Source organism: Pseudopipra pipra, chromosome 6 (genome assembly GCF_036250125.1).
Source record: "Pseudopipra pipra isolate bDixPip1 chromosome 6, bDixPip1.hap1, whole genome shotgun sequence".
Lineage (NCBI taxonomy): Eukaryota > Metazoa > Chordata > Aves > Passeriformes > Pipridae > Pseudopipra > Pseudopipra pipra.
Window position 1 is genome coordinate 19265089 of NC_087554.1, and position 24003 is coordinate 19289091.

The 24003-nt window shown below is 39.7% G+C and overlaps 1 protein-coding gene across 1 annotated transcript; it reads right to left on the minus strand.

Moving 5' to 3' along the window:
• Positions 1-234: 234 nt before the first annotated feature.
• Positions 235-23232, minus strand: CHKA (choline kinase alpha). Its single transcript, XM_064657694.1, has 12 exons — positions 22845-23232; positions 19018-19129; positions 12145-12198; positions 8204-8317; positions 7442-7575; positions 7149-7253; positions 6718-6776; positions 4462-4549; positions 3432-3540; positions 2845-2951; positions 2428-2509; positions 235-1629 (listed from the first exon to the last, which is right to left on the minus strand). The coding sequence occupies exons 1-12, from the start codon at positions 23153-23155 to the stop codon at positions 1570-1572; spliced, it is 1335 nt and encodes a 444-aa protein (XP_064513764.1). The 5' UTR covers positions 23156-23232; the 3' UTR covers positions 235-1569.
• Positions 23233-24003: the final 771 nt, after the last annotated feature.

The window sequence follows — 24003 nt, forward strand, 5'->3', positions numbered from 1 at the left end:
ACAGCTACAGACTTCTAAACTGTTGTTCAGCCTGCTTTTTGTCGCTTGCTTAAAACACCTTTGTTTCTATTAGTATTCAGTCAGACAATAAATGCTAGAGATACCTTTAAGTATAAGATACATTCCACAGCACTGAGCCTGTATCTCAGTCTACCTTTGCAAGGAAGCACTTCCAGCATTAAGGCCAGAAACAGCACCTATTTTATCCTGCAGCTATAACAAAGACAATAACAATGTTTTTAAGTGCTTTATATTTATTATAAAGTATTAATAATTGAACATATGGAAAATGATGCTCTATACAAGAGAATAAAATGACAGCTTTTACAAGTTATGCTATACAGTACATGAAATGCTGCACATTTTTCAGCTGCTTGGAACAGTATTTGCTATACAAGTCAAAAAGTGTAGACTTAGAAGTTTATTTATAATACAGTGTGTTAGAAAGCACAAACAAGTAACATTCAAAATAAACAAGCTCCCAAAAAAATCTAAAGAAATCTTTAGATGACATGTACATAGATTATACTCAAGTTTCAATATACATGTTATTGTTCCCCACAAGATGCTCCACTTTACTGAATCACTGGAACATGATGAGAATTGAAGGTGCAAGAGAAGCACCTCCCAAGCCACATAAGGACTGGATGGGCAGAACAATTTCCTGAAGTGTTCTCCAGTCTTTGGCTCTACTATTTCTTACAGCCATATATTGTGGCAACACAAGAAGAGAGACAGGCTTCAGTTACCAGTATTGTCAATGCCAATCCAGTTATCTGGGGAGCTGCTAGAGCAATTCAAGGCACTCTTCCTAGTGCTGCCAGTCCACAGAACCCCCTGTGCAGGACATAGCATTTTAAGAGACAACCAGGCTGGGCTAAAGCATGTTCTTGAAGGACATGGAATGAACAGTTCAAAACAAACTCCATCAGAATGCCCAGTTCAAAGCTCATTCATACTTCACTTCCCAGGCACACTAGCTTAAGAGAAACATTCATGTATGTGTCAGTAACACTTTAAAGCACTCTGCTTCAATGTGTTTAGTTGCTTCTGGTTAAAGTGGTGTAACTTAGCAGCAGCTTTGAAGATAGTGTTCATGGGGCATGTTGAACCTAACCTCACAGTAAGTTTTTAAGCCTACTTCACAGTTTAGCAGTTGTCTCCTTCGCTTTTCCTTCTCATGAAGAGGAATGAATCATCTTTTATAGCTGTTCTGCTTACAACATAAACCATAATGCCAACACCCCCCCCAAAAGTACTCACAATAAGTTTGCTCTGATGCATGTGGTATTGACACTTAATTGTAAGCTTCTCCCATAATATAGCTTCTAGATTGAAAAGATTTAAAGATATTGCACTGTTGTATTTTACTTCTGCCTCCCAATCTCATTCCAAGTATTTACGAAACTGTAAACAAGTCATTTTTATAGTCTTCAGTACTGTACACCTGCATTCCCAGGAACTGGAATTCAGTGACACCTTCGTTAAAGATACAGTAGCCTAAGCACAGTGAAAGTTCTGTCCAGCTGCCCTCTTCATACAGTAACCAACAGGCCACTCCTCCCACATTCACACCTTCAGCTTCCTCTTCTGATCAAAGTAGGCATCGAATCTGGATAACGCATATTCCTGGAGAAATAAGGGATGTTTAGTACTCAATAAACAGCTCAGTTTTCTTATTTGGGAAGGGGAAGCATAATGAAAGTATTAACTATGTTACTCTCATAATCCATCATCTCAATGCACTAATTAGCTCTATTTGGGAATGATAATCTCTCCAGAGGTGTTCTGGCCTCTTAAAATTTCCTCCAATCTTATTTAAACTCTAACACAATTAACTGCTGCCCAAACGTCAGAAAAAACAGGTACTGCAAAGGTCAGGACTTCACTGAAAAGGCTGGCTCCTGCACCAGTTCCTGCAAGATATTCCATGTACCTGACAGTCATATCAATTTTACAGTACACCGAACACAGATCAAGAGTCAGACTGATCAGTCTCTCAAGTACAAGCAGCTACCTGGCATTGATATTGTTGCACACTAAACATCAATATGTTGTTTCACGTGCACTTGGAGTACTCAGTTTCAAAATTCACACTCATTGCATGTTAACTCCCCTCTTGCACAGAATGCCTTATTGCAGAAGAATGCACCACTGCAAGGCATCGTCCCACTGCAAGACCTGACACATAAGTCTATAGACTCTAAACATACCAATGGGAAGAATTTAAGAAGTTTTTAAAATATTAGAAGTTTTTTACATTCTTAAGGAAAGAGCACAAACTAGTAACAAATGGATTTTAAAATCTTTACTCCACTTAAAAGATATTAGATGCTATGAGAGGCCATTTCATTTACTTTCTGATAATGTTCCACAGGTTTAGATTACGTATTTTTAGTTGTGTGAAACTACAATTAAAGAACTTACCAGGTAACCAAACTCAATGGACGAGATCTTTGCTTGTATAATAGACCACAGACCCCAGAAGAAGTGTGATGCAAGGGCAAACCTGAAATTACAGGGCTATGTTTATTGAGATACCCAGCTAAGTCACAACACCTTATTTCAATGTCCTGCTAGAACAGTATTCCCTAGTGTGGGCATGTCCACACCTTTTCTTCAAGTATGACAAAAATAATTCCATTAGCTTCCCCATGTAGTAGTATTTTGTCTATGCCAGTATTTGTGTATCACATAATATTGCAATAGACAGATTGTTCTTTACCACATATAAATAGCTTACAATCTCTCTTGGCTCAATTTTCTCCACCCAGTGAGGTAGTTTTAAGTATAGGATTCAAAGTGTACCTGTAACTTGAGATACAGTTGTACAAGACAAGTTACCTGTTAACTTCTACCAAAACTTCTTCTTCTAGTTCAGACTTCTCTTCATTGCTCAGGCTTTCGAAGCCATCATGGAATGCAGACAGGTAACTGGAGATAAAATGAAGCTAGAAGGCAGGTAAACAACAGAGTTACAACTTTGCCTCTCAAGACATACTTGCTTCTTTCAGACGTAGGCAGACCTTCCAATATGCTGCCATTTATTTTTTTCCCAAATACGAATAGTGCTGGAGTTCACTTTAATATTAATGGTGGTTCTAATAACTGCTTGGAAGTCTGGTTTAAGAAGACATAATATTAGGACAGGCAACATTTTGCTACTGGAAATTCATTTCAGAGTTGCAGTCTGCAACTGGACTCTTTGTGGTGGATTGCTACATGGCACATAGTAAATAGTCTATCCTGAATAGCTATTAAGTTACTATGATTATTAAAGCAAAGGTAGCCAGGATTACAGGCAGTGTTACATCTAAGGAAGTCATGGAGGAAAGTTCTTGGGACACAATAAGTCCAAAAGAGAATTGAAAAAGAGTTAAGATTTGAAAACTGGTCATTGGCATTTTATTAATTATGTTTTATGTGTCTACCTGTTGTTTCTTTGAAGGATATTTAAGAACACTAGCTTTGAAGAATGGGTACTTTTCATACGAGTAATCATACATCCATTCGCAGAAGTGATTTCCAATGTCAAATCCTCTGAAAAAGAAAAAGAACCTCAGTATTTGCAAACTAACAATCTGTTTTTGTTTAAGCAAACCTAAAATCAAGTTTAAAAGCGCAAGCCTACTCAGAACTTACTTCAGTTTTGCTGAAGGAGGTAGAGAATTGATGACTAGAATAAAACTTCTTTGCAAGTTATAAAAACCATTTAGTTAAGATGGGTAGTTAAGAATGAAAACTACCATCTACATGAAAAACCTAAACTTTGCTACCAAATTCCATACCAATGTAGACATTAAAAATACTTGAGTATGCAGTACATCTCAGCATGAAGTCAGACACATCTCTAACATTATCACAGGCAAAGAGATCATATTCAAAATATTCAACATATCTACTTTTACATTATTGGAATTCAGTGTTTCATTATGTTCCAGCTATGGTAATGTTTAATGATCCCAATGACTTCACACGCTTAGATCATCCTTAAAATACAGTTCACTAGACAACTGAGGGAAGAACAAAAAGCATGTTGTGTAACCATGTAGTGAAAAACCTCGGATTACTCATCTGCATAGATGAGAAAGCCATTAGACAGGACAGAAAGAAAAACCACAAAAGCAAAGCTGCCCTATATGCATGCAAACACATACAATATACCCTTCTCAGCTTCCCACTAGAAAGAAATTTTGACATGCAAGCCAGAAGCCATTTGTGCATAAACAAGCCCTCTAGTCTGGACAACCAAGGAGCTCCAACAACTTTGCCTCTGCTGTGTGCCTATACTCAACAGCATCAGGACCAGAGCTGTTTTGACTAGTTGTATTTGCTGACCACCACTAATGGCCCAGAACACAATTTAGAATGGACAGACAATCAATACTGCAGCACTTGGTCTCCCTGTAGCATGTAGAAAGTAAAACATTTTCCTGCTATATAGAAAATAAAGTGATTTACCGGTAATTATAGCTGCTGTATTCAAAGTCAATGAGCATGAGCTTTTGGTCTTCTGAATTCTCTCTGCCTTCCAAAAGTAAGATATTACCTGAAAATTAAGATAATACTGCATGTTCAATAAGGTTCCCAGGAAAATTAGAGAAAAACAATACTGTATATCTTAAGATTGTTCAGCTAATCCCAGTTATCCCTTATACCTGCATAGAAGAATTATGGGTGTGCTGGTTTTGGCTGGGGTAGTTAATTTACTTCATAGTAGCTGGCACGGGGCCATGTTTGGATTTGTATCAGAAACAGCATTGATAACACAGGGATGTTTTCGCTACTGCTGAGCAGTGCTTATGCAGAGCCCAAGTCTTTTCTGCTTCACACCCCACTCCAAAATGGGACTTGGGGGTGCACAAGGAGTTATGAGGGGGGACAGCCAGGACAGCTGACTCCAGCTGACCAAAGGGATATTCAAGACCACATGGCATCGTGCTCAGTATACAAAGTGGGAGGAAGAAGGAAGAGGGGGAACATTTGGAGCCATGGCATTTGTCTTCCCAAGTCACCATTACATGTGATGGGGCCCAGCTCGCCTGGAGATGGCTGAACACCTGCCTGTCTATGGGAAGCAGTGAATGACTCCCTTGTTTTGCTTTGCTTGTGGGCATGGCTTTCATTTTCCCTATTAAACTGCCTTTATCTCAACTCACGAGCTCTCACTTTTACCCTTCCAATGCTCTCTTCCATCCCACTGCAGGAATCAAGTGAGAGGTTCTGCAGGGTTGAGTTGCCAGCTGGGTTTAGTTAAACCACAAACCAGAAAAGCCAAGTTGTAATGGCTGTTCACCAGCCCACTGGAAATTGAGACATATATGATAAAAACTTGTAAAGCTGGAAGAAGAAAGTTTTCATCTCAACAGGCAGAGGTAGATTTGTTCTCCCAAGTATTCCTGTTTCTTAGAACTAACTCAGGTGGCACTGTCAGCCTTAGCAGTCCTTGCTGCATTGTTTCTTTCTACAGCTCGAGACCTATAGATTTTGCACCATCTCTCTTATCTGTGTAGCACTATCATTGATCACACAACACTTGGGACAGAAATTGCTTTTCAGCAGCCTGAAAGCCACAGTCTGACCACTCTGCTGTTCTAATACGTGGCATCATCAATACCTACAGAAAACTCAGGACATCGCTTTATCTGTGTTTCAATTCACATAGTCACTGTAATTCATCTGAAAGACATCAAGTCTCCCTTTCTCAAGTGGCAGTTAGTAAACAAATTCAGAGTAAGGTCAATTTCTGCAATATTTTGACCCCTCTCTACAGATACATCTGTTCTCCATGCCATACCCTTGCACCAACAGAACAATCATTGTATTTTACAGAACTATCGACCCCCAAATCCCCTGGAATTTTAGGCTCCACAGCTTGCCCTAGCCCTATTATGCTCTGACTCCTCTAGTACAGCACCTTGCCATATCAGCAATAAGACCTCAAACTCCACCACTACTGAGCTAGCTCTTCAGACCTCAATCAATTTCCCTTGTGCTGCCTATCCTTACGTGTCTCTTCCGCAGGGCAGTCCTCTTCCAGGCTAATTCCTCAGCCTTTTTTAACAAGGCTGGGACCCCTGAGAACAAAACAGCATACGGTCCCAGTATAGCATCCTTCCAGCTCAGCCCAGCTTACCCACTGTACAGGTGACAGGGAGCACACAGCATACCCAACACCTGCAGTCCTGCCTCCTCTTCATCTTTTTCAATAACCGACTCAGGAAAATTACTATTCCTTCCATGAGTCCCAGAGAGCACTTAAAAAAGGTGGATAAGGTTTTCCTAATGTTTCTTATCAGTACAAAATGAAAACTGCTGAGTCAAAATACCTTAGTCTCCATTTTCACCACTCACTTTACTTTCTCAGTATCTTTTAAAACAACTGAAGTATTATCTTACCCTGATCATGTATATTGCAGACAGCAAAGAAAGGCATGGTCTAAACAGAAACACCCAAGGCTCCCATCATCAACTGACCTGTACTAACAGAGCACTATACATGCTTGGCTTAACCCAGTTAGATACCAGAGTTCTCTTAAAAAGCCTCAAGGGTTGCTGAAGCCAATACACTTTGCTTTGCTACTGCAGCGCACCCGAGAGCACAGGCCGCTCTCCAGGGCAGCATCTCCACAACGTGGCTGCCTGTCAGAGAACAAACAAGTAACCAGAAAAAGCTCAGTATTACATCATTGAACAAGACAAATATTGGCAGCTTACCTTCTTGACAGTCATTGTGGCAAAATACAACTGGTGATGAAGTAGCTTCAAGCATAGCTCTAAAAAGCAGCAATATAGGATCTTGTAAGTAACAAATCACTAAGTTCAGTTCCATTTCCAGGTGAAGATGAATTTTGTTATAAGAATTTGAAGTGCTATTCCATCCCAGCAAGACCTTATTTTCTCAATTAGTAGCCAAACATCATCACAATCAAGTTTAACTTCACTGATCAGCAAGTCAGATAAGCAATTTGATTGCATCAATTTGTGGTCATATGAGATTCAGGTTGGCTACAGAACCAAAAACAATCCCCAGCTTGTAAAGTAAAATGAATATAGGGTGTTATACTGTATAATATGTTTGAACAAGTATACAAAAATCCATACAGAAACTGCAAATTGGTAGATAGCAATAAACAAAATAAGCCTACCTTAGACTTTTCATTTCCTCAGGGAGATTGTAACTGAGAAGTTTGTTCAGTTTTCTGGTTTTGGATTCACTGGTAAATTTAATTCTCAGCACTTGATTTAGATACCTGTTAAAAAAAACAGACAATAATAAAGCACTTGTGACAATGAGTATATTATTCTTCCCATACTATGTTACTTCATGTAACAGCTTCTAGGTACAGTGAGAGCTTGTGTTCTCAGAAATTCAGGAAGAATGATCTGCTTATCAACATTACAACAGGTCACCTTTTTTCTGAAGTATTGCATAACTTACTTTTCCACTGTTCCAAAAAGCCACTTAGGTTCTTTATTAAATGGCATTTTCATGCCATGAAATCTAGCCATCTTCTCAGCTATTTCAGCAGATATGTCAGGTAAGCTTAGTTCTTCAGTCCTCAGTTTCCTGCTCTGTAATAAAACACAGTATTCTTAAAGTGCAGTTAATTGATTAATTACAAAAGTGTGATTAATTACAAACACTAGCATTAGTCTCTATGTAATATAGTGTAAAATACTAGCACGGTACCCAAGAAATAGACTTTTTTCATCCCAGATGAACTTATAAAATTGTTGCCTTGGGAAAAGCTGAATTCGCCAGCCTAGCTTACTTATGACTTAATCAATTCTCATCTAGATCAAGACCTGGGGAGTATCACATCTCACACTAAGAATATCTTCAAAGCAGAATGAGTATAAATATTTAAGAACATCAAAAGCATCTGCTCTTGTTGCTGTTAGAAGGAAGTGTGACTCCATAGCTTCCCATGCTATGTTTGGTATCTAACAAGCTTTTTATCTTCATTTATTAGCCTCTGCTACAGCTAAAGAGTTTTTAGATATCTCTCCCTGGCAAGAGCTATAACAGGGCTCTCCAACACCCACTATAACTGTATCAAATTACAGCCAGCAATTACTACAAGCTGCCAAGTATTTCATTCCCACATCTCTGCTTTTCTGGGCAGTCCAGCGACCTTCTTGTCATGACTAATTAAAACAGCTACCAGCCGCCCACTAACTAATTATGAACAGGACTTACGGGAATGAATTCCTCCAGTCGCCCTTGTGGAAAGATTCCATACAGCTTTGGGCCAAGCGCTCTCTCTGCAAGGATGGCAAACATAACACTTTCCAGAACCATGGTTTCTGCCCCCTATCAAAAAAAATTAAAGCATTAGTTGGTGCTTGCATGGAAATTAACTTGGGTGTACACAATAGCTAAACTGCTACAAAGTGAGACATTTTAGGGCTAGCTTTAAAAAGAAGACTTGACATTTTACTAGCCAAAGTTCCTTGACTAATAACTTTTAGTCAGCATGGGAGCAATACAAGTAATTTTGCTTTCAAGTTTAAAGCTGGGGAGGAAAATCTGTACAGGTACTGTTGGTGGGTCAGGTCAAAGGAAAATGGCAAAAATCAAATATCCTCTCCTCTCTGACCTGTGGAACTCTGCAAATTCATTTCCTGAAGGAGTTATCCTACTGAAGTACAGAAACTACAAATATTATCCTGCATTAACAATTTTAACACACTTCAGATCACAGCCTTACAACAGGACATTTTAACAACACAAGTGAATAGAGTGAATGCCTGAACTAAATTTTTCACTTTGAAGAATGACTTAGGATTCCATCAAACACATTTTAGGTATTCCCTATTTTATTTTTTTTGAGAGAGTAATTGAAACTCCCAAGGACCACATGTGTATGAATAAACATTATTCCTTTTCTACTGCCAACATACCTAAGCTTCAATAACTTTTATCCAAGGTTTTCCTTATGTCAGTAAACTTGGTCCACATGTAAACAATCACATGCAGACAGCTTTTTAATATGAATGTTTAAAAATTAATATAAATATGAAATGTCTCAAAATACAGTTTAAATCACTGAAGTATAACTTTCTTGATAGGTAAGATTATCTGTAAGTAAATACAGAAGCCACATTATAAATCACTACTAACAATTATGTTAACCAGAACCCAGCTGTACTTAAACCCTAGTGATCTGCTAAGCCTCTGCCTGTTTCTGAGCAACTCATCTCAAAAGTCTGACCCATGACACTTAAAAGTATAAGAATTAAGAGCACAAATTTAAGAAAGCTCTCAGGTATTTCTGACTACAGAGCCTTTTGCATTATTGCAGTCAATGCAGTATCAGTCAGTAAATAAGTCTACAGAAGATCTACCCTTGAGTACGCTTCAGGAAGTACTGTTGATAAATTTTTATTATTGACCCACACCTTATTTTGACATCTTCAAAAAATTCTAGGATTTCACATGGAAGTGTAGTAAAGATTCATGTAACTATGTTCTTTTCACTCAAGTTTAAGACAATTTGCATATGACTGTATTGCATCTGTTCTCCACCATTTTTTCACTTCAACTCCTCAAAGCAACAAATGCATTATCCACTAACACAATAAAATATGTTTTTAGTCATTTCACATGCCCCCACCACCAGATCTGAACTTTTCTGTTCAATTCTGAAACCTAATGCCAAGCACCAAAAAGCAAACTAGATACAAGTTACTGAAAGTCCACTCCATTATTAACCAATACTGACTTTGCCTGTGCCTGGTTCAACGCCAGAGTGTTTTAAAAGTCTGTTCCCATTAACATGTCAGTTCCTTGTTTTCACATCTTACTGGAAAACCAAGTAATGGTTCTTGGATAACAGCAAGTACAATAAATGTTATTCATTAAGATGTCCCTTCATGCATCAGAAGTGACAACCAGAAATACTGAAAGAGCTACTTCAATATTAAAAAGTACAGGCAAATGTTATCTAAAAGCAGCAGTGTAAGAGTAGTCAAGCTTGAAAGCTCTGATACCTTAGCCTTAAAAGAAAAAAGTTTAGAGTACCAGAAGAACTTCCTCTACTGTAACAGAAGAGTCACTTGAGAACAAGTCCTGTTAGAGCTCTGAAATAATACTGTCTATGAAATCTCAGACACAAAGGGTCCTGCTTTATAATACCTGATGGACCTTTTACCAAGTCTCCACTCCATACATTATTTGTCAAGCATAGGTGTGAAAATAAACTACTGAAGGACATAGAAAATTCTATAGCATACCTCATACAGACACTGAACAAATCTAAGAATCTGACTCCCCATATAAATGTTCACCTGACAACTTTTTAAAAGATCAAGCACTGTAATCAAGTAAATGATGTACCTCAATGCCTTCAAACACTTTGCAATACACTCATGCTGCCAAGACAGTAACCTGTTGTTTTAAGCTCTGAAGTTCTCAGCTTTGATCAGTTTCAAAGAGATGCATCCATAAGCACTCGTATTTAAAACAAGCATTTGGAGAACATCTGACCACTAATATTTTTAAATAAATATTTAGAGATGTTGCATTTTAAACCTATGAACTATAAACACTCTTAACAAGACTTTTCCAGTATGCAACTCCCATTCAGGCAAGGAGAAGTCAAGTCTTTCTACAATTCAGTTGGAACTGAAGCTTCTGCTATACACTATAAAATACACAAAATAGTCATATTCTGAGGAAAATTACCCCTAACTATAGCAAAACCAAGGTAAAACTTAGATAACCCCTATTAAAAGACCTTATGAGCTGACAGAAGACTAGCCAACATCTACTCACACTAGTCACACACCAGGTAGCTCAGAATAGCTACAATTCTTTTGCTAGTGAACCCAGAGGATTTCATTCTCTCTAAAGGATACCCAAGCAGGATACAATTTTTACCTAGGCACAGGAAGATTAACAAACCCACTCTGACAGTAATTCTTGAGAACACTGATTCAACAGTGAAGTTTTAGCACTACAAAACTAACAGCAGAAAACAATAACCTACCAGCAGAGAATCACTATTTTCAGGCAACAGATGAAGACAGTTCAAAACCTTGTTTCCCATACTGCAAAATCTCTATGAACTTCTGGCACCAGGGTGGGGCTTGTTTGGGTTTTTATTTTCTTTATAAAACTTAAAGAATATATTTTTTTTTTACAGAATCAGGGTGAAGGAGAAATCAAGCCACCTCCACTTTTCATCACTGAAGAAAACTGAGGCATCAAAACAGCACATTTTTCAGTTCAGTCTTGGTTCAACTGATTGAAGTTGTTCCAGTAAACTAAACTGAAAGTTCAACAAAACTTCAGAAGCAGTCATTCAACAACAAAAAATTTAAAACCAGTTTCAACTCACTAGAAGAAAAAAAAAAATCCAAATGCTTAAACTGTTTCAGATGGTATTCCCATAAGGCTAAAAATACAAAGGGAGAAAAGCAGCACTCATCAATTGAGTAAAATGTACTTTTCCCTAGTCACTGCCAAAATCATTACAGAGCTGAAAACTGATAGTACATAACAAGCAAGGCATCTGGCTAACATGCTGCATCCCTTACTGAAAAAATACTGCCAGGGTAGAAATCTACATTACCAAATCCTATTAAGATGAGTTTATGAAAAGTTACACTCAGTTAAACATTATGCTTCATGAGCAGAAATGGTTCCAAGTGCAAGAACTTTAAAGTTTGCAGAACACAGATGATCTGAGCACAGTGCTAATCAGAAACACTTCATATCCAAGAGCAAGTTCTCTCCTGCTCCATTTACTTTCCTCAGAGGAATTCACCGATATAATAGAATATAAGGAATAGGTAAAGCAGAGTACTGATCTTCATCTACTAAAGAAGGAAGAGTCTAATACTAGAAATAGCAGTACTGATACCAATGTTTGAATTTAGGGTAGGATTGGGGGCTGTTTCTTCATGATGTGGAATGCTTAAATCTTTCCAAAACTACGTCCAGACATTCACATTATAATATTACTTCTATGAGCGAATAAATGTCTTTATTACTTCTTACAGTTTCTAGAAACAGCCCAGAAACTTTTCATAGTTTCTACAACCAGGTAGAGTAACTACCGGTTTAAAACAAGCAGGATCACTACATTTCCCTATAACATATAAAATTCCGTAAAATAAGCAAATTTAACTACTCACTTGTAAGTCATTTTCCTTCTGGGACTGTACAGACTCTCCCTTATCACAGGACCTCTATGGATGAGAAAAAGCAAACACAATGAGAAGATGAAATTTAACATGATTAACCTGCAACCACCAGAACAAAGGGAGTAGAAGTGCCAGCTACAATTAACTAGAAGTCTCAACACTGTCATGGATCTGTGACATCTACAGCACTAGTATCCACCTGACCTCTGACCACCACACTATTTCAACAATTCCAAAACCTTTCAAAAGGATGTGCCACTGAGACCAAGCCACTGATTTTCAGGTAGGTTTTTATTGCTTCCCAGTTTACCAAAATGAGATTTCAACGTACCATAAGCTTAGAGAAACATTTTTAATTAAGAGAAAATTAAGTCCCTCTGCATGACATCTGGGATGATATTCTTCCAGGCAAAGCACTTGAGACACATTACAGAGATTACATACAAGCCTTAGCACTATTAAAAAGAGGCATGTTATGAAGGCTACAAAGCATTTACTTTTTCCTGTTGTCTTATTTTCCAAGTTTCTTGTGACTAGAATTTCCTAATTAAGAGCACACTGTCTAGGCTCTACGTCCAATGTACCACTGGCTGTGCAAATGCAAGATTTTTCTGCAAATGAATTGCCCATGTAAGCTAGAGGTGTCTCACTGAGAAGTGCAGTATACTAGCAAAACTTTAAACAAATTCCATGCATCAAGTACTGTGCTAGGGTTGTTAACAGTCATTATAAAGCAGTTTCAGGGTATTAAACCATACCATCAGCAACTGAACCCTCAATGGCACATGCTTTTAATAGAACTGCATATTTAAAATTCAAGATGTATTAAAAACCTTTTCCTTTAAAGGGCTTGAAGGTAAGGAGAAGAGAAAGCAAATATCTGCTTAGAATTAGTGACAGTTTGTGGCTGCTATTTATGTCGCAATTCCACCATTGACTGTTTAAACCGGACTAGCTTTAGAGGCCCATAAAGGCAGCCTGCATCTCCACCTTCTGAACACAAACATTTCATTCACAGAACCATGTGCATACCTTTCTGTTCCAAAGCTCTAACATGTCCAAAACAAGGGTGGAAATATGAACTTAATAGAATACAGTTAAGCAACATCAGCTGCCTTAAGTACAATACAACAAGCTAATGATTTATACAAGCTATGCAGTTACAGTATCTCAGAAGCTATAGAAGAAGGATAGTTAACATAAATCGATGTTCTTTCAGCAAGTACTTCCCATAACACTAATAAAATAAGTTTAAAACAAAACAATATGGAAACTACTATTACTTTATATTCCTTTCAAGGAAATTAATGAAGTCCAAACATATTCACTACAGCTAAATGTGTAAGTACTTAATAGCATTAAGTCATTTACAGAGGGCTTCTCTGAACAAGCATGTCCTACATCAATACCACTCACAGATTTTTCTTGAGCAGTCAGAAGGTTACTCACCATCCAGGAGTCTTTCCTGATAAATGGTGCTCTCAGAATGGTTCAGTTCATCAGAAGATAAGCAGTTTAGACTTTTCCCTAGAACCTGAACTGGCATCTGCTTTCCAGAAGTCATAGTGCATAAAGAGCTAGCCAGTTCCAAGAGTCCACCTCAAATTAGTGTTGGAGAGAGCCTAATGGCAGCTACTGTGCCATTGCAAAGAGACAGAGCTGTGTACTGCGGAGTCATCACAAGAGGAGACTTCTGCAGCACCCCTTCCTCTTTTCTGTTCCCTCAGCACGGAGCATTAGTGTCCAGAAGAGAATGAATATGAATTTGTAAATAACTTGCAAACATGAATGGGAGCTTGGAGAGGATCAGTCTTCACACATGGCCATGTAATCAGCCTAGAGTTAGGGAAGTCTTCAGTATGTATGGTCAAGGAGAATTAAGTAAGCAGGATGCAATTTTATGTAATAGAAGAGTTTGGTTAAACTAAGTTTAACAGATATTAAAGTAGTAGAATTTGATTGTTTCCTGATTGCACAATCACCTATGAGAACAGTAGTTCAAAACAAGACATCTATTATGATGAGGCATTTGATCAACCTACTTAGTTCACTTGTTCTTGGCTAAACCATTGCAAACTTCATCTTTTCCGTAAATTAGAAATGGACAAGTGTTCTGTAGCTTTAAGATTTCTTTAAATATTTGTTCAGTGCTTCTTTTATTGTGGGAGTGTTTATTCTCAAAGTAGACTGAGAAAGCTAACTACACTTTCAGTAAGGGTGAACAACTATATGCAACAGAAGTTTTCAGAGACTAATTTGTGATCATGTAAATTGATTTTAATGCAGGATACAAGATCAAAATCCTAGAGGACAGTGTACATTGATCTGTGATCAGAAGATGACCAGACAGTGTTTATGCATCTGGCAGTTTGACACAGAAAATTGAGTTCAACATGTTCTCCCTGAAGCCCCTAATTAATTTCTCTTGTAGCTGGAAGATGAGATCTGTATCAAAAATCCCAAATGACGCTTGGCCAGAGAATTCGGTACAGAGAAGGAACTTGCATTTCTTTTTTTCCTCAAATAATTTTTAGCTCTGCTCACAAATTTAATGTTATAACTCAATTTTTCTGAGTTTACCCAGCTTTAATTTTCAGTACGTCAAAATACTACAATACCTTGATTTAGACAAATCCTTAGGAATTCAAATCTCAAGAAATTATGACATTACAAGGAACTGCCTAAGGGTTAGAGGTGACCTGTGCAGGGAAAACTTTTCTAGAAGGTGTTAGAAGACATTAATTTGAATTTCAGCGTACAGAAACAAAACCAGCTTTAGATTCAGCAATAATTATTTCTCCTTCTAAGGATCTGCAGCTGATCATCTATCCCTGTCAGACCTGAAGGAACTGATACTAATTTGCTGTAGTCCTAAAATCTAGCATGTGAAGAATTCCCAGTTCAAGCTCTACAAAAGCCAAAGACATCTCTAATCCTCTTCATTTCAAGCCACCATTCTCTTATGAGGGAGCAGAGAAAAGGAAGTAGCAGTTTTTTGATATTCTGTTATTGCTGTAAACATTCAGATGCAGACAGTAGTAGCTGGTGCTACTCAAGGCTTATTTTTAAACAACGAAATCCAGTACTAAAGAAAATGAAAGCTGTAGAGAATGCTCCAACTTCAGAGATCTCATACTATACCGTGAATCGTGTCTGTCACCTGGAAACCAGAGTGCTCTAGGCACGATCGCATGGGCAAGCCTGCAGCAGAGAACACATGCATATACAACTAAAGTGGTACATTACCCCCAGAACACCCTTAACTCCACCCAACACAAATATATCCCCGTAAGAGGTGCTTGGTTTCTTTCAAGCCGTCTGCCAGTGCCAGGGATTTGTAGTTACTCCATGCTACAAACAGACATGGACACCAACAACCACAGAAGACGTTGATAATTACAGTTACACAGCAGTCTGCATTTTATTTAGTTACACAAAATAAAAGGCAGCAAGGCAGGTATGGAAAAGATTTACCACAGAACTGTGGCAACCATTTATACTTATTTTGCATCTGCTCACATAGAAATTGAGAGATCAGAGAGGAACATTAGGTATACTGGTTTTGTTTTTCTCATTTATACACAAGATTTTGTTTTGGCTGTTGCAAAGTAACAGAGCCCCAGTGAATCAGAGTTCAAGGTTCTTTTGACATGTGTAAAAGAATGGGAATCAATCCCCAAGTTACCTTTTGCTAGGTGAACTTTAAAAAAAATTCACCTTAGTTTGAGCTTTTTTTTGTTGTTGCTATCTTATGTTGAAATCCTATCAGCATTTCTAAGATGTTATTCTGAATTTAAGTAGAAACTCTAGTGATCTGCATATGAAGTCCAATTTTAAAGTCTGGACATTAAGTGGAATATTGATGGAGAACCTTTTGTTTCAGTTGTTAACTCTAATACAACCAACAGAAAGACATTTTATCTCAAGGAGTTTTACTTTCAATGCTCCCCTTTAAATTTAGTAACTAAGCTGGAGCAAGAATAAGTGAAGCAGAGTAAGACATTTCCCTTTTTTCAATGTAGGACATATCTGCATTGTGCCTCAAACATTTGAGTTTTAATGTGGTTAGTACTTTAACCTGTCACAAGTATACAATACTTGTCTTAAGAAAGAAAAGTTCTGCTCAAGGATACACTCAAGAGAAGTCCTTGATTTATGAACGTCCATGCCAGTGCGACCATTCATAATAATGGCCAAGCCAGCTCAGTTCATCACCCCCCAACTCCCCCCAGAACAGTCATGCACACAAAAAATTGGTTTAAACATATCAGCTATGACAGAGGAAGGCACAAAGCCTTCCCTGTGTGGCAGCTTTGGCCAGCTGGCATGGTTTATATTGGATGAGTTTCATGTACTGACATTTGTGTCTTCCAAGAGTCATAATAAGCAAACTGGAGCTATTTTCAAACTGCAAAAAAGGTTCCTTTAAAAGGTGGCTCAAAGAATTATGGTGCCAGTATCATTCATTCTAAAGTTAGTAATCAGGTATCCATTTTTCACTTGTATTCAAAATTTTAACTTAAACCTGTCTTCTGTACATAAAAGAATTTGGTGCGGGTTGCTATAAATATACAGTATTTACAGTAAGGAATGAGAGCTGATATAACTGTTTTATGTTCCAATTTCAACAGAAAGTAAAGTGGACAAGAGTTAAAACATGCTACAAAGGCTCAAACAAACAAGTGGTAACTACTAATACCCAGTGGCAGTTACAATTAAGTCATTGAGAATTAAGTTGTGATTTTAGTATAAGGTCTCAAAACTCAACTTACTTAAGCAGTGCCCCTTAATTTCTATAGGGTTTTTAACTTAAGCAACTTTACTAAAAAATATCAAATCACTCCCTCTTAACAGGTTTGTCATAACATTCTGCTTATGCCACCCAGAAACTCATAGGAATCCTATGTGAGGTTTTCAAAATATCCCAATAAAACAGTTTGCTTATATTTTAACTTGCATTTAAGGTAGAGGGGCTGGAAGAGACAAATGTTTGTTGACAAAAATTGTGAACCTCAATGCAATCTGAAAGTTTTACCTTGGGACTTTCTCTGCTTACTTAACCTTTAGTGAACTGCACCAACAAGAGCAGTCATTTCACTGCCACTATGGAAATAAAGGAAGTTAGACATCTCAAAAGATCCTTCAACACCAAGAGTAGAAAGGTTAGAAAGTTATGAACACACTTTCAATTTTCAAACCAAATTAGTTCTGATTTTAGAGTCCAAAAATTAATTTTGATTTCTTCAGTGCATAGGGGCACAGAAAAGCCAAGTTAAACACCCTGAGGGAAGAGGAGAACAATCAAATTCTAAAGTCCACTTTTCCTTTGAAATACAAGGGAAAGGCCACATTTCTTCACAGCTCTTGGGCAACAGAAGCTCTACTACTACAAGTTTTACAGCCCATGTTCCTATTCAAGCATTCTACATATTAAGCCAGCATTACATTAAAAACATTAATAATCTTGAAAAAAAAATCCAACCTTAGTATCAATCCTAGAAATCGTTTAGAAAACAAAGTCTCTCACCACCATTTTTTTTCACTCTGCTTTTGGTTTCTCTTAAAACTATTTAAGCTTGAATTCATTAACTTTTACACACTTTTCGAGTTTAACTTTCCCAACACACATACAGTGGTGTAGCCAAGCATTTCATGCTATTTCAAACCACTGGAATATTTTACATATTTCTGGTAAAGTTTGCTACCACAGGAAAGTTAATAACTCACATAAATATAATAAAGGAAGACTTTAAAGTCAGTAAAGTGACACTATCCAATGAAACTTTTAATAAGTTTGGTCAAGACAGCAGAAGCAGGAAGAATGGGCTGAAATTTCAGGAACAGTCAATCTCCTGCAGATATTGGATCAGTTGTGCAATGTAAGTGACCAAGTACTGGAAAATATAAAATTAATGGATAATAAAACCAGACCCTCTAAGTCAAATAGAAACAATTGCCAACATACAAATGTCATGTTATGAAGCTGCAATTTTTCATAACATTAAACATTTACATTATGATTACTTGTTTGCAATATAATCAAATGTCTAGCAGAGATGGGTAAGAAGATCTGCTGTACAGCCCTACAGTAACAGTCTGTAAGCTTTAGAAGAGATCACCTTTACAAAATATTCTTGCTTTTAAACCTTAGTATTTGAAACAGATTTGCCAACCACTTCTCTTAAGGTTTGACAAATTTCAGTATTATTTACATTTTACTAACCAAATAAAAGTAACATTAGAAGAGTTCCACAAACATCTGTTTAAGCTTCTGTGCCAGCTATGAGGCATATCACACCTTTAGGAAAGCATGTTTTGGAATGAGATGACTGTACAGTACTGATGATCGCTCTTCATTCTTATTCTAACACTATAGATCAAGTTTTCCAGCAACACAACTACCCATGAGATCTAATAAAATGCTTGAGCACTGTACAAGCTTGACAAAACCTTCAACTAATCTCCGAGATTCATAAGTGCTACCAAGATTAAAATTAAGCAGTTTAGTCTCTTGCAATCTTGCTAGTTATGTCAAAGTCCTACATTCTGTACAGAAGTAAACTTTTCTGAAACACGACAGTCCAAACTTAACAGCGTAAACAACACATTACTGCTCAAACAGACAGCAAATGAGCCTTCAGTTAACACTCGCCAGCCAGGACCTGTGTAGAAAGGAGTGTAAGTTCTAGACAATAACAAACCTTAAAGAAAATTGCTTTTAGCTAGCAATCTATGCCCCCCCCCCCAGTAAAACACATTCCCCAAAGGATAAAGTTGCACAGTGTGTCACAAATGTAGATCTCTAAAGATATTACAGTGAAGCTACAGAAACCCTCCCACTCCCAAAGCACTCTATGTACTCACCATCTGCAGGATTGCACCGTATAAGCGCAGGAGAACTTTCCGTGGTTCATCTGCAACTGTCTCAATGGTATCAGGTAGTGAGCACTGAAACAGCATGTTGCTGAGGCCACCTCTAAAAGGAGAAAAATACATTTATCAGGTAACTTGCATGAGCATACATGTTTCATTTTCAACAAATTAGAGGTGCACATACCTTTTGGCACAATTAACTGGTCTACTCTAACAGGAAAAACAGTTTTCTAACAGTACCAATAACTCACAACATATAAGTTTTAGATAAAAAAATGGCAGCTTCATGCTTAACGTATAGTTCACCATCAAGGTCCATTGATCCAAATCACAGCTCAAGCTATGAATGAATTGATGTGAAAATGTAACAAGCAACTAAGATGTAGACTTCTGTAAATTATTTTCAGTGATGGAGTCTTGTCAAATATACTTGGCTGCACAAGCAAAACAATGTCAGAATAAATTTAAAACCATGCTGTGAATATAAAAGTTTGAAAGAGCTGGTATCACTGGGATGGCAGCTACAAAGTTCAGCTGTAAAGATTTAACCTGAATACCTGCACTACAGCATTGCTGATAAAAGTCTTATGCTGTTGTTCTTAGGGACACACTTTCAATTTTAAAATTTACAAATAAAGTTCTTTATTTTACACAAGTTGCTCATATTTATTTGTCAAATCTGAAGTTACACTCATAATCTCATCAAGATAGACACAAACTAGGGAGATCTGTGCTTCAATCACCCAGGTGTTACACAAACATGCCAGCTTTTTATATAATTAGTTTTACAACATATTTTTAAAGAAAAAGCAACAGCATTTGTTCTCTATGGGTTTATCAGTCTAGATAGATACTAGATTGGAGAAACTAAGCTTCTTGATGTTTTAGTAGCTCACTAAGGACACCTATCTACTCAACCCGCATTTTCTTTACTGCATCGACTTTCCACGTTCTTTTCATTATCAGTATGTTCATTAATGAAGTTCTCAAATTTCTCTTCTGCAAGAGATTTTACCTATGGCTTCTTCCTCTCCTATAAGAGGAAAAAAGTACTGAAACTTCTGGTTTACTTGCAAAATAGAAATGCAAATCAGCTCTACTGAAAAGTCTTGTCTGTCTCGCCATTAAAGAAAAAGCTTTCAAAACCAGATACAATCCAAACAGAGTAGCTAGCAGTAAAGGGATGAGGTAGCACATAATTTAAAAAGTAACTTTACTTACAGCATGCTACATAGTGTACCGCTATGGATTCGACTCTAGAATTTGTCACCCTGTGACCTTCTTCGCAACCTAATACAGTTTTTTCCTAATCACCCAAACCATAAGTATTTAGTATTACCTTGCAGTGTGCTTGGATTCCAAGAATCCATGGCAGATCCAAAATGCAGCGGCTAAAATGCAGCCCTTAATCCTAACCTGATATTCCTCTCAATGCTTTTTCAAATGTTCTTCTGTGTTCTCTTCCAGCACAATGGGCAAGTAGTAAAGACTTTCTGAAGAAAAAGGCTACCAAGGAGACAAGGGCTGGCCTACATATCCAAAGTCAGTGATTGAGAAGGAAAAAAGAAATCTCAAGAAAACAGGGTAAAACAGCAGCTGCACAACATGCTTAAGAAAGGAGACAGAAGAGAACCAGGTGGCTTGGCAGGCATCCAAAAAAAAGGATGTTTAGAGACAAGAGATATGAAGTAACTTTGAACCATGAAGGTGAACAGCTAGAAAAAAATCCCATGAGACAGATGGAAAGGATACCAAACAAAGAGCAAAGCCAGCTATTCAGATGCAATCTGAACACTGGTTGGTTATACTAACTTCTGGCTTCATGTGAACAGTGCTAAACAGATTTTTTTTAAAAAACATTTGCCACCTTTTCTAAGGCTGATGAAAACTTTGGTGAAAACATCAATACTTAAATAGAAAAACTAAACACACTGAAACCCACTTTACAAAAAAATACTGGACTAAAGCTCAAAAACCTGCATAGTTACATTATTTAAACACATGCTCAGCCTGCACAGAGCACATGAAAGCCCAGAAACTCTTTTTTTATACCAGACAAGACAAACAGGAGTGTCTTACTGAGGTTGAACTCCATTAAACAGAAGTCTCCCTATAGTTTTATGCACTTAAGACTTCAAAAGGTACCTCTAATCAAGGAAATCCATACGGGAGTGTAATAAAGGCATTGTTCTCCTGAAAGGTCAGTAGACTCAACAGCTTGTTTAAGGGTCAAAAGGGCACATCTCACTCACACAGATAAAGCTACCAGTTAGTTTACTGCTACAAATTACTCCAAAGGGAAGCCCTTCCAACAGGGTCATCTATATCCAAAGCTACCCCAAACCACAGCCACAGCATTTCGATGTGCTTATGTATTTGCATTCTGTTTAGATGTGAATCTTTCTTTGCTCTCCAACAATACAAACTGCACTCCTTCATCCTATGATACCAAGTACCTGGCAGCTGTTCATGAACGCGATTTTGCACTCAAGACAGCAATACTGATGGACACATTGGAAAATGCACACTGAGTGCTTGACTTCAGTGAAACTAGAATCAGCAAACCAATATGATGCATTTGCTGCGGATGAAAGTGGTGGGAAGACTTTTGCCAAAAAAATGTAACTGCCAATTAGCATGGCAGTTTAAGTTTATGGTCTTAAGTTTCAGCCCACCTTCTCTTCTTCCCAATCTGGAAACCACCAAGCCATTTTGAAGTGGTGTCTTAGAAGGGAAGTTCCCAAGAAATGCAAAGGTAACTGTGCTAGAACACAAGGCTTTAGAAAAAAAATACCAAAGTCAGCAGTACACATTAATACAGATGAAAACTTAAGCCAATCAAACTACACGTATATCAGACTAGTCTGTTCAGGAACTATATCAGCCTTCTAAAAATCCTCTCCTGTCGTAAACTCCTTATGATCACATCAAGAAGAAATGATCTAGAAATACTAATACTACCTGCACTGGCTTTCAATGAGTTGCCATTTTTAATAAGGCTTTTAAAACGCATTTAGAAATGGGCAGAATGGGATTTTGATCATACTTTTATACATCAGGGGTCTGTCAAATGTTTATGATTCCTTAGCCAGCAAGGGTATATGTGTGTATATTTTGTATATGAACGAAAGTAGAAACACTAGGAAAGCAAACTCAGAGGGGAAGAAGGTAATACCTTTATCCTTTAAAACTGTACATGACTCGACATTTGATCAGGTAGAATGATCAATCACGAAGACGCTAGACAAGCGGTGTGCAAACAGGAAACTCTGAACTAACTCCGGTTTAGTTAAAATAAAATAAAGAGGCAAGAATCTCAAACACATTACATCATATGGCTTCTAGAACATCCCCTATTTACATATTTCTGCTGCCAACGTGCTGAGTCACGAGCACCCGCTACTATTTGCGCTAGAAGATGACTCACATCATCGATACATCGCGTTCACCTGCTGACTGCTCCATCCGGAGCAGCCGGGGCCGGGCCAGAGGGGCCCTTCTACCCCGGCAGGGCGCTGCGGTCGCGGTGCAGCGGTTCTTGCCGGCTCCATCCCTTCCACCGCCGCGGCCCGGGGCTCCTCCCCCGGCGCGGGGCCGACACGGGGCTGCCGCGATGCAGCAGCCGCAGCAGCCGCCGCCTCCCCCGCACCGCCACCAGCTCCGGCACGGAGGTGCGGAAGCCAGCCCGCTGCCCTCCGCCCACAGAGCCGAATTCAGGAGGGATTTTAAGAAAGAAAACGAAATAAAAGTGAAAGCCCCTCGCCCCCCGCGCCGGGGATGCTCCGCCCCCCGGTACCGCCCGCCCCCCCCGCGCTGACCTGATGGGGCTGATGTGCAGCTGCTCCTCCCGGAGCCCCCGCCAGGCCCCCGGCAGGAACTCCTTGCACCACAGATACGCCCGGCGCTGCGTCTGGGGGTCGAGCGGCGGCGACTCCTCCTCGGGCGGCGGCGGTAGCGCCGGGGGCGGGGTCGAGGCGCCGCCGCTTCTGCCCGCCGCGGCGGGGTCCTTCCCCTCGGGGTCGGGATGAGCCAGCGGCGAGGGCGGCTGCCCGGCCGCGGCGGACCCGCGGCCGAGGAGGAGCCCGAGCGGGGACGGGTCGGCGTCGCCGTTGCAGAACTTGGTTTTCATGGCGCGGCGGCCGTTGGGGCGGCGAGTGGGGGCGGCAGCGGCTCGCGCGCGTCCCTCCACCGTCGGCGCCAGCGGCGAGTGAGCCCCGCGCTCGTGCCCGGCCCCCCCTTTTATAGGGCGGCTCGGCACGCGGGCCCGCTCGCGCCTCACGCTCCCCTCCCGCTTGCCCCTGAGTGGCTGGAGCCGGCCCTCGGCTCCGCCCTCCTAGCGGGGGGTGGGTGGGGAAAGGCGGGGGGAGCGCGCGCGCGCCCGGCTCGCGGCTCCTCCGGGCGCCTGCGGTCGGTTGTGCGCGCGAGGGGAGCACGAGGCGCTCCCCCGCGGGGCGGGGGCTGAGCCCGAGGGCAGCGCTGAGGGGACGGGGGAAGAGGGAGAGCGAAGGGGCAGGTCGCGGTGCGCCGTGCCGTGGAGCTGAGCCGCTGTGCCTGCGGTGATGCCGTGCTGGATGCCGCCGGCACCCCCGCAGCCAGGGCTGGCTGTGCCGAGCCTGCACAGCGTGCCAGCGCCGTTCGACCCGTGACGTGCCACCGAAATATGCGGGAAATCCCCTTGCGGTGCGAAGTGGATGGCGGCAATGAACGATATGCTTATTTAAAATCTGCTCCTTACCGAAAGTTACCCAGTCACTTTTAGTTACCGTGTGTGAGGGCTGGTTTATGCCCGCATGGTAAACTGGTCTCTCGTGGCTCGGGAGAAAATCCTGAACGAAAAGGTAAAGCGACAGGAACAAAAATAGCGTCCAGACGCAGTGCTTCCGAGCTGAGTTTCTTCGGTAGTTTTGGCATTGGAAAGAAATGTTTTCCCGTTTTGGGAAACGCCAGCACCTGCCTTACGGTCCTTCCTCGGCGGCA

What these genes read in the sequence shown, in the direction of transcription:
- CHKA (XM_064657694.1), bottom strand. Translation starts at nt 23,155, where the DNA reads ATGAAAACCAAGTTCTGCAACGGCGACGCCGACCCGTCCCCGCTCGGG. An exon ending in GACTGGAGGAATTCATTCCC is followed by an intron (nt 7,576 to 8,203) that starts GTAAGTCCTGTT and finishes GTTTTATTACAG; the next exon opens with AGCAGGAAACTGAGGACTGA. An exon ending in CCATTGAGTTTGGTTACCTG is followed by an intron (nt 1,630 to 2,427) that starts GTAAGTTCTTTA and finishes TTATTTCTCCAG; the next exon opens with GAATATGCGTTATCCAGATT.